Source organism: Hippocampus guttulatus, chromosome 6 (assembly GCF_054856545.1).
Source record: "Hippocampus guttulatus isolate MCC_2025c chromosome 6, RoL_Hgut_1.0, whole genome shotgun sequence".
NCBI lineage: Eukaryota > Metazoa > Chordata > Actinopteri > Syngnathiformes > Syngnathidae > Hippocampus > Hippocampus guttulatus.
This window is the reverse complement of record NC_141266.1, coordinates 21,446,128-21,456,826: the sequence shown is the minus strand read 5'-3', so window position 1 is coordinate 21,456,826 and position 10,699 is coordinate 21,446,128. Positions and strand designations below refer to the sequence as shown.

Below are 10,699 nucleotides of genomic sequence, written 5' to 3'. Positions count from 1 at the left end.
CGGTGGGGGGCGGGGGGGGGGGTCGTCTGCGTCTGCGCTGGCTCGAAATAATCAAACTCACCGCACCCACGCCTAACCACGTCATCAATACATAACGGTTTCTATCGTTCAACGACAAGAAAGCATCTCCAAGACAAGCTGCCAACAGGGGGCGTCATTTTATTAAGGTACCGTGGATCCGCGTTTGCAATCTGGTTGTCGACGGGGGCGAGGCCGTATTAATGCGGGGCGTGGTCACGCCTCTCCACGAGTATGCCTATTTCCCGCGGAGCAATTACTTTTCATTTGCGGCAGGAGCAGAGTCAAAGGTGGGGAGGGGGGGAAAACATCAGCAAAGACCAGGGAAGAACCGAAGAGGACGAGCGAGTCTCTACTCGAGGTGCGCACGCAGCAGCGCTCCAGGAGCAAAGACGCAGGAACAATGGAGCGCAAAATCCCGGATTTCTCCGGCACTTGGGAGATGAAGAGTTCGGAGAACTTTGAGGAGCTCTTAAAGGTGTTGGGTGAGTGATGCAAACCTGTCACATTTCCGATGCTTTTTTTTTTTTTTAGGTCACATCACCACTCTGTGCACCGGCGTCTTTTACGCACGGGCAGGGGGTCTTTGTCATTCTGCAGACGCCCAAAAATTCAAGTGCCCTGGCCTCAGGCCAGCGTCACTGCCCCCCCCCCACCCACGACCCCAGTTGGGCTGCCATAACACAATAGAGACAAACGGCGGCACATCTGCCTGCACTCCGATTGTGTGCGTGCGCGCGCCGGGACGCGCGTACAGTGCGCGAAAGGTCTCGACTGATCCAAAGTGACAGTCGGGAACAGCAAGGGAGGGGGGGGGGGGGGGACACCTGCTGGTTGCAAGCTTTTGGCTGCGCTGTCTCAGAGCCCCATTTGAAGGACTAATTTGGTATAAAACACATTTGTAAAAGTGCTAAATCTGGTAAAAGTGGTTTCGAAAAGGTACATTTTGGAAATGTACAAAATATGATACGTGGGGAAAAAAATGCCAAACTGCTAAATGTGATTAGAAAAAAGTAATTTTGATCAGAGTGCGAATAGTTGACAAAAGTGGTTAAAAAGTAAAATTGGCAAAAGTACTTCATTTGGTCCAAAAAGGTAAATTTCATAAATGTACAAAATTTGTGGTGGGGTTAAAAAAAAAAAAAAAAAAAAAAGGTAAAAGTGCTAAATGTGATGAAGTGATTTTTGGTCAAAGTGCAAAATTTGGTATAAATGGTTGAAAAGTCAATTTGGTGGACAGACGCGCAAACGCGCGTTTTTCAATGAACGACGACATGTAAAATGTGCTTCTTTTGCCAGCCGAGTATTCTGACTAGTTACTCTTCCACGACCTGAAAAATACTGTATCCTCAATCAACACTAACGAGCACTCCTCCGTTCGTCCTACGCAATTAGCACTTGGGTGACCCCGCCCCCACAATCTCCATGTGGAGATGTAGCGCAGCTGGATGCGGCCTGTCAGCAACCGCCGTCTCAACGCTTGCCTCAACCCCCCCCCCCCCCCCCCCCCAGGCTTCCTCCGCTCCCTGACCTCTGAACCCGGCCCCTCAGTCGGCGGGCGAGCACGCCCTCGCGAGGCCCGAGCTGTTTGCGTTCAAGTCTTTTGGGTGTCTGAAAGTCAGATGGGATGTCAGTCACTTGAAGAAGCCCCCCCCCCCACCCCCCACCCCCAACTTGGCTTTTAGGTAGACACAGGGGTCACTTCATGTCTGCAGCTCAACTCGCTGCTTGAAATAAACCCGCACTGTCAGAAACATCGACATGATTGGCAGGATGTCCAGTCTAAACCAGCAGGTTAATCCATCGTTTCATTATTGGAAAGCAGGAAATTGGTTTTGAAGTAGCGTACATTCAGGTCAGGACAAAAAAACAAAACAAAACAAAAAAAAAACGGTCAAACGACTCACCCGTCGGACTTCATGAGAACATAAAGATGCAAGTGATCACATTTGACCTTTTTGGCATCACTTCGGAGACTTCTGTGGAGGTACCTGAAAAAGAAAAAAAAAACTGAGCTGAAGTCCGGTGGGATTTGCTGACGCAGCAGTGTTTGAACTCAAAGTTCGGTTTGACTTTTAGGGCCCAATTCCCCCCCCCCCCCAATCTAAAATATAGTTTAAAGCAAAACAATGGAAAGAATGAAACCCTCGGTGTGGCGTGATTTAATGCTTCAATTCAATTTATCGTGTTCCGGCCTCGGCAACCAGAGGCGCATAACAGCCATGCAGACAAATAACAGTACTTCTATGACTAAGTGACTAAGATGATGTACTGATCATTTTATTTTATTTTATTGTCGAGAATAATGAATAGCGCCTTTGTGTATTCTTCTATTATCTATCTACATGTGTTGTTTCACCGTTGGTGGTTCAAAAAGCCATTACTTCTAGTACCACAACAATCGATCCTAACCGTTAGCATATAAATGGCATTTTGTGTTGTTTGTTAGCATTAAGCGAAGCAGACTTTCTGAAGGAAAAGCCACAGTATGTGCTTGCTTGCTTTAAATTTCTTTGGTTTATAATTTATTTGACAGTAAACCTCAGCTGGTAGTGGCATTTAACACCGAGAAGTCTTTTTATTTTTTTTAAAGAACGGTTCACTATTTCCCAAATTGCTGCTTATTGGCAAATATTACATCAGGTCACTCATATCAAGTGACTACTTTGATTACTCCAAATGAAAATAGAAGTGAGATAGCAATTAAATGAAAAACTAAAAAAACATCCTGAAGTGGAGCGACAAATGTAAAAGCGAGGCAAGCGTACCCGAGGTAAAAACAAAACAAAACAAAACGAGAAAAGCAGGAAAGTACGGCGAGCAAAAGTGACAATGCCCGCGCGGTACGTGCCGTGTGGAACTCCGGCTGCCCCCGTGAATGACTCCGCATTTCTTGCCACGTATATATTTACTCCTGTTGACAGGCGTGAATGCCTGTGAGGTGGGGAAACTCGACTGCTAGGCGCACACGCACAAAAACACAGATGGGACACTCAAATACTATGACTCCCGTCTTTTCAAGAATGCCGTATTCAAGGAAAAAAAAAAAAAAAAAAACTTCACTGGTCAGTAACTTCAGATTTTCTTTTCGTCCAATCATGAACGTCAACTAAAAGTGGGAACTTGCAAATTCAGATATTATCCAACAATTCCACTTGATTCCGTTTTGACTGATTTTGTCAGACGGAGGAAAAAGAGAAAATAGCCTGCGGCGGGAAGCAGTTTGGGTGTGAGCGCACAAACTGGATATGCTGGTGCGTGCAAAGACGACGAAGTGGAGGGCGAATGCAGATGTGCTGGCCGCGCTTTGTCATATGACCTCATTGTTTCCTCTCCGGTGGTTCACGGGACTCAACGTGAGAGCGATATCGACGCGGGTTTCACGCGATGCCGCTTCGGTGCGACGTCCAAGTCATCTGTTCTCTTGAGCCGGGTGCACTCGCGGTTGGAAGCGTCGAACGTTTCCACCCCTATAGCGTTCACATTCTCAAAGTCCTGATTTCACGTCATTCATTTGCCATTTGCATACGACGAGCAAATTTGTCATGTCAATTTCATTTCAACAAAATGGTGAAAAGGCCTTCGTGACAACGAAACGTCGGACGCGAACTGCCGCCGCGACCTTGCGTTTGAACAAAATGTACAGTGCGGGATTCCCCTCCGTTGCTTAGCAACGCAGCTGATCGACTCGTACAATTTTTGTACTTCCGGTCTGAGAAAAACACGTCTGGTAAACGGAAGCGGATCTCGCTGTCTGCGAAGACTGAAATTGTCTCTCACTTTCGAAAAGGGGAGTCTCCCAAACGAAGCTCAGCCGAGACCACCAATTGGCAAAGTCGACGATTTTTTGACGACGTCATGGCAACAAAATCACGGCAGAGTTTCGAGGCCAACGGCCTGAAAGATGATCGTCAACGGCTTCGGGGCGCGGCGCATCCTGAACTGGAGAGGACACTTTTCATTTGCTGACGGAATGTTTTCAGAGATGAAGTGGGAATGTGACAGTTGTTTGTTTCATGTCATATAAAATCATTTTGTCTTCATACCGTACCCACGTATTTGTCATTGACACGTTGATACTCTATTACGTGTTCATGTTTTTACATCTATACATGTTCAGGCTCTATTCGACATTTTAGCCGGCGGCCATTTTATCGGAAATGGTTACAACGAACTATTGTAATAACGTACGGATTTGTTTTATCCCTCGAGGTACGTTCAAGGTTCGACGGTATCCATTCGGTTGCGCTCACTGGTTTGGCAAGTATTCACTTTGCCGGCTTTGGCCTTTGTTTGAACCTGAATTTCGAAATCAAGATGACGCAAGCGATAGGGTGCGGGGGAGGAGAAGCACAGGAGGTGGTATCGACGTGCGATACAGTATATGCGAGTGTCTCCACTTCCATAGTGTGATATGTTGAGCCTACATCTGAGACTCTTAATAATATTTTTTTAATCCAGTAAAGTACATGTTTTCCTTCTTATGTGCAGTTTAGCTTCATCAAACTTTTGAGTTGTCACATTGCCCGTTTTGCCTGTGGGAGTGGAGAGAAAAGAGGTGTCACCAGATTCAGGGAACCAGGAGTCACCACCAAAGTATTTATCAAAAACAACTTGGAAAAAAAAAAAGTCCAAATTCAAAGAAGCAGAAGGAAACAAAAACGCTCACCGCTCGAGGAAGACATGAAGCGACAAGTGGACGGCAACACGCACACCGACAGAAACGATATCAACAAATTGAGGCGACAACGAGGCACACCTTGACCAAGACGCGAGTGGCTGGATTCAGCTGATTGCATGACACGAGGAACAGGTTGGGACCAAAACGTAACCAGCAAACAAGACATGAACAAGGGACGCAGTAAAACAAGACCAAACATGAAATAAAACTCAACCAAAATCGAAACAAAGTCAACAAAAACAAAACAAAAAAAGTGCTCGTTTGTCAACATCGAAAGACAAGTTTTATTTAACTTTTAAATACAATACGTTTCAACTGCATTTGCATTTTTTTTCTTCTATGTTTTCAAACACATGATCAGCTTTTGTTTGTCCGCCATGTTGGTGCTCAAAATCGGATTTGGAACAAAACAACGTGACAAAATTTCCCCCAAAACGGGTCTGTCAAAATGCCAAGTGTGGTTGCGATGCAAATTTGAAATCTGACCCCACTGCACATTTTGAAAATCCAATCATTGCTTCCGGTCCACTTGAGTCTTTTGTCCGTGGAAAGAAAACGGCGATGTTTTTTTTTTTGTATCATCGGTGTTTCGGGATTCTCGCTCCAAAGGCTAACTTTGGTCCCGCCGTGTGTGTCTTGCAGGCGTCAACGTGATGCTGCGAAAAATTGCGGTGAAGGCGGCGTCCAAGCCCCTAGTGGAGATCACGCAGGACGGCGAGACGCTGTCCATTAAGACCTCCACCACTGTGCGGACCACCCACATCACGTTCACCGTGGGACAGGAGTTCAATGAGAGCACCGTGGACGGCCGTCCCTGCACGGTACGCTGGGGACGCGAGAACATTCCGACGGATCGCGTCACTGACGGACGCCAGCTGTCCGCGTTGCGTCAATCTGTTTGATTTGGCCTGATAGGTAATCTCCACCCGTCCCTCGGTCCCCGAAGGACTCTTTACGAAGCCTTTCAACTGTCCGTCCCCCCGTCCCCCCCCAGCCCCCACCACCGCAGTTCTCGCTATAGGTGGCCTGTTTATTTGACTCCAAGGCAAACACGGAAGTCAGTGTTGGCGTCTCTGTGGTAACAATTGGACATTGGAATTGTAACAATTGTGGGATCGATTCTGTTTGGGGGGGGAAAAGTCGCTCAAGCGGCGAAAGCGTAGACTCTTCTTTCACTTGGAGCTAGTTCCACTCAAGCAGTAGAACGTGTTTTGGGCTGGACGCACGCGTGTCGCTCACGTCGCCGATTGGCGAGCAGTCGGAGGTCAAGGCGAGCTTGGTGCTACTTTCGCTGCACCAGCTAGCTAGCAACGAGCTTCACCAGGCTACTAGCGCAGCTAATCACGTTGCGGTCCCGCTCCTAAGTCACGAAATCATCACCTCCGTTGCGGCGTATAAGCGACGCTTCTGACAAGAATCGTCCTCACGAAGAGATGACAAGGAAAGACGTCAAAGGCATGCTAATTGCTAAATTAAGCTAAATTTGACCTGATAATTTGTACACTGTCGTAACCGTTGTCCCAAGAAGGGTTAAAACACTCCAACTCCCGACAAAAATATTTGATGGTTGAAATGAGGTCTAATGAGCTGTCATCCCACTGTCGGCTTCCTGTTCATTCAGGTCGTCAGTGACCTCATCGGTCCATCTCCTGTTTGTCTCTCCCACTGCTCAGAGTTCTCCACGCTGGGAGACGGACAGCAAGATCAGCTGCGAGCAGACCCTGCACAAAGGGGAGGGGCCGAAAACCTCCTGGACCCGAGAGATCACCACCGATGGCAAGCTGATCCTGGTAAAGCGACACAGAAAGGAAAAACACTTTTCTTGGCCTTATTGTTTGCAGACGTTGACGGAAATTTCAACGCGGTTCTGTTGTGTTTCTGACAAAAAGCACTTGCGTCTCTTTTCAGACCATGGGAGCGGACGATGTGGTGTGCACCAGAGTCTACGAGCGCCAGTGAACAAGAGCACTTCTCACTTTTGGTCCTTTCACGTCTCATGCGTCACCACACAAAACGAAGGCCACCGGCGGGAGACGGCATCTTGTATTTTATTTTATTTTTTTAATGATTCCAAAACAATGGTGCTTTCAGATAATTCGTTCGAGAACTCCTGCAATCATCTTTGCCAGTTGAAATGCACAAAAACTCCATAAAACAGTTAATGCCACCACCGGCAAACCCCCCCCCCCCCCCCACAAAAAAAATGTGGTGCCTTTTTGTGTATTCGTTTTTCTAGCACTCTGTATTTTACTTGAGACTTTTTTTAAACCGTTTGCGCATCATGATTTTATACTGCAATCCAATTCGGGGTGCTACTCCTTCTGGTGTGCCCTCCTTGGCCACCGGGAGGCAGTACTGCACTATCCAGTCAGTCTGACAAACAAAGAAGAAGAAAAAAAAAGACTTCTTCTGCGGTACTTCTACTCAGTAAGTTGCTGTAATATGTTAGATGGAACAGTTTTGTGTCCTTGAGGCGCAAGCAAATAAACTTCATGAACTGCAAAACAGTGGTAAGAAGCAATCTGTGGCAGCCAGACCTGTTCCTGTTTTTCTTTCTCTCTCTCTCTCTCTCTCTCTCTCTCTCTCTCTCTCTCTCTCTCTACACACACCTCACGAGAATTACCGAGTCATTTGGGGCTTTTGATTCATCCAACCTGTATCGATACAAAAGACTGTCGTGAAAGCGATGCATCGCGATCTAATACGGTTTGTCCACCGAGTCTCTCTCTCTCTCCCTCTCTCTCTCTCACAAGCTACTCAAACGATGAATGCGGGCAAACGAATGCAAGTCCTTTTTCATGGGGGATAAAGAATATATGCCTGTGAGTATTGGTATGTCATGATGGGTTGTTCCCCTGTTTGCGTTCAAACATCAGTTGCGTAAAGGGTTGAAAAATCGCCACAACCGATGCTAACGTTAGCGCGTCAAAGGCTTCAGCTAGCGGGCCGTTCTTCAGGTTCTTAATGTAATTGTCTCGTTTAAAATCCACAGCCCTCTTTGTTTGACGTAAACGTTGACAGTTAACTTCTTAAAAGTCGGGTCATTTGTATCTCAAGGCAGCTCTGTGGCGGCATTGTGTAGTTCGAATAGTAAATGCATCCTCTCTCGTGTCTTAGCCTTGCACTCTTTGACCATTTTTCTGGGCTCTCATGAAAGCGTTACCGATTTGAAATATGTAAAATGGTTGTGCGACCAATGCGCGGCTGTTTCACTCGCCGCGTGTCTGTTTCCAATTGTATTCACCGACTTATCTTCTTTACTGTTTGCTCTGTTGGCCCTCGATCACTTTTTCTATTCCATTTGCTATCCATTACCACACGACGGCCCTGCCAAGGTTCTTACTTTGCGTTTAACTGATATGACTTGTGATGCTACGAAGCAAAATTTTCTCTGAGAAAACAATAAAGCAGCAACTTTGACTTAAGACTGAAGTAAGTAGTTGCGGAATTTGTTCTTGTTTGACTGAGGGCTCCATCATATTCGGGGGCTTACGGTCAGCCGCCCGCAACGAGAATAACTTGCCTGTGCCCTCCTCTTACACTTTGTCAATCATCTCTTTGCCACATTGCCTCAAACTTTCTCCCTTGGCGCTTTTCGAGTAGGCAAATATTTCCGTGGCTACCCTCACTGTCTTCACTCCCTCATCCCACACTTGATACAGACCTGCTCATCCGGCAGATCTCTGGGCCCTTCAATAGTGCCAGGAAACCACAAGACATTTAACATTTGGCTCAGTTCATTTTCAACTGGAAAGTATGCGAGGCTCGAAGGAACCATTTTAATTTGTGCAGCGGAAAGACAAACAACCTCAGTAAGCTATCATAATGGGGTTAGCACGGAATGAGAAGTTGCATGTGACATCCGTGGTCGAATTCATGTTATGCGGTACCAGTCAGGGTGACGTGGGAAGGAGAGAAGCAACAGAAGGTTGGCAATCGTTGTCATTGGCCCTCTCAGGGACAGCAGTTACTACAGTGGACAGAGAGCATGAAAGAGTTAAAGTACCTGTTAAGTGAAAAAGAATAGAGTCAAGAGTGTTGCTCACAGCCCTGCCCAATCCGAATAATTCAAAAAAGTCACCCCACGTTCAAAATGTGCCTTGAAAATCATGCTAGCTTGCGCTAGCGTCGGTCAGTTTGTGGTCTTTGTGGAGAGTGGACGGACAAATCGGTTCAACACTTCAGTCTTTTTGCAGGTTTTCAGCAATTATCTTTCAAGTTTGAGTGTTTCAAGAGTAAAACAACTTGTAAAAGGTTTTCGGACTGTTTTTGTCACAGTTCAGTCGATCAATACTTCAGAATGAATTGATTTTGGACTTTGCAAGTTCCAATGTTAACAAAAAGTAAGAGACTATGCTTCGGTGTTTTATTTTTATACACATCAAAATTATGAAGGGAAATGCTTTAAAAGACACAACTGATGAATCTCTCGGGCAGACAAGCAGAAGTTGGGTAAGCTTCTAAGGATTTGTCACCCCTTTGTCCTCTTAAGTCCCCCTTCTGAACACATCCAGATGGTCTAGACTCCAGTTCTCCTCAGGAGCAACTCTACAGCCAATAAGCTAATGCCATTTCGTATATTTACTACCGGTAGGTTGTTGTCGACCAGACAAAGCAAATTGTACGAATAATCGAACCACTCCTTGCAAGGAACTGAGGAAGCCTTAACTTGGTGGGAGTCTGTGAAAACAGTTACCCGGCAACTGCCTCATTAGAGAGGTGTGACGGTGTTTCCTGAACTTTATTGAGCCAAGGCACCCTTTTCACAGGAAATCTGAAGGCACACTGCCGGCAAAAAATAAAAAAAGTATGAAGACGGAAATAATGGCAATTTGCTCTGTTTGTTCATTTACTTGTAATTTGTTTGTTTCAGTGTCTTTCTGTCTGTCCGTCTATAATTATCGCTTTTAAATCCAAGCATGAATGCCAATTGGAGCGAAATCTGAAATCGCAGAACTGCAGCTTCACATATACTGTATACTGCCACACAGTGGCAAAGACGGGGACACCAGAAGGAGTAGCACAATGAATTAGACTGCAGCATTAAATCGTGATGCCCAAAATGTTGCATTGTTTACATTCAATTTAATGATGGTGTTACTCTATGTTTCAATAAAGAACAGAATGGTAAAGTGTTATTTTTTATTGTTAAAATAAATGAATACATCAATAAATTCGGGTAGGCTGGGCTGGAATGGATTACTGGCATTTCCCTTCATTTCAATGGAGAAAGGTGATTTGAGTTAGATGCTAACCATATCTCAAGACACGCTGTTCACACTTTTTTTTGGTGACCTTTTTCTTTGGTGGTGTGCTGTGAGATTTCTCCAATTGAAAATAGAAGCCTCGCTTCAATAAAAAGTCACGAAACAATGCTGTACACAAAAAGCTCAACCAATCTCAGGTCAACTCGTATCTCACAGGATGCTAGCTGAGGTTGTGGACTGGACGGAAGGTGGGAATCAGTTTTTCGGGCGACTCTTTTGTCAAATGGTCACGGAGTCAAGATCAAGCGGGCGCGCCCCCAGTGGCAGGAAATGCCGAGAGGATTACAAAGTACAGCTGATTGACAGCAGATGTGCTTAACAAGGAGAATGTCGTTAAGAAGGAGAACGGGGCCGGGAAGAATGATGGATCACTCGGGGGTCTTATGACAGCGCTCACACACAAGAACAAGTCACTCGGAGGGGGTTGTTAGCCAGGAATTTAGTGATGCGAAAACAGCTTCCTTTCCTCGACCAAAACTATCTCCCTTATTCCTCCTCTCTTGCCCTACAGCTGCGTGCAGTTACAGTGTGACCCCAATAAAGCACCCTCCCCTCTACCTCCTGCCCTAATAAAAAGGGATAAATAACTACCCCTCCCGAACTGTTTATTACCCCCTGGGGCAGTAAAAAGCAGCTGTCACGTCTCGCTTCAAAACGCCCGACTTACACCGGACACGCAAAACCAAACAAAAACACACACCCTGCCCCCAGTCTGTGAACACTTAACGCGTAT

At 46.0% G+C, this 10,699-nt stretch overlaps 1 protein-coding gene across 1 annotated transcript; it reads left to right on the top strand.

Moving 5' to 3' along the window:
• Window positions 1–283: 283 nt before the first annotated feature.
• On the top strand, window positions 284–7,204 carry crabp2a (cellular retinoic acid binding protein 2, a). Its single transcript, XM_086114297.1, has 4 exons — window positions 284–503; window positions 5,342–5,520; window positions 6,373–6,489; window positions 6,608–7,204. Exons 1-4 carry the CDS (start codon window positions 422–424, stop codon window positions 6,656–6,658), a joined length of 429 nt encoding a protein of 142 aa, XP_085970423.1. The 5' UTR covers window positions 284–421; the 3' UTR covers window positions 6,659–7,204.
• The last annotated feature ends 3,495 nt before the right edge of the window (window positions 7,205–10,699 follow it).

Excerpts from the sequence above, each read along its gene's own strand:
- crabp2a (XM_086114297.1), top strand. The coding sequence starts at position 422 with ATGGAGCGCAAAATCCCGGATTTCTCCGGCACTTGGGAGATGAAGAGT. Across the intron at positions 5,521-6,372 it reads TGGACGGCCGTCCCTGCACG|AGTTCTCCACGCTGGGAGAC; the intron begins GTACGCTGGGGA and ends CCCACTGCTCAG. Across the intron at positions 6,490-6,607 it reads CCGATGGCAAGCTGATCCTG|ACCATGGGAGCGGACGATGT; the intron begins GTAAAGCGACAC and ends GTCTCTTTTCAG.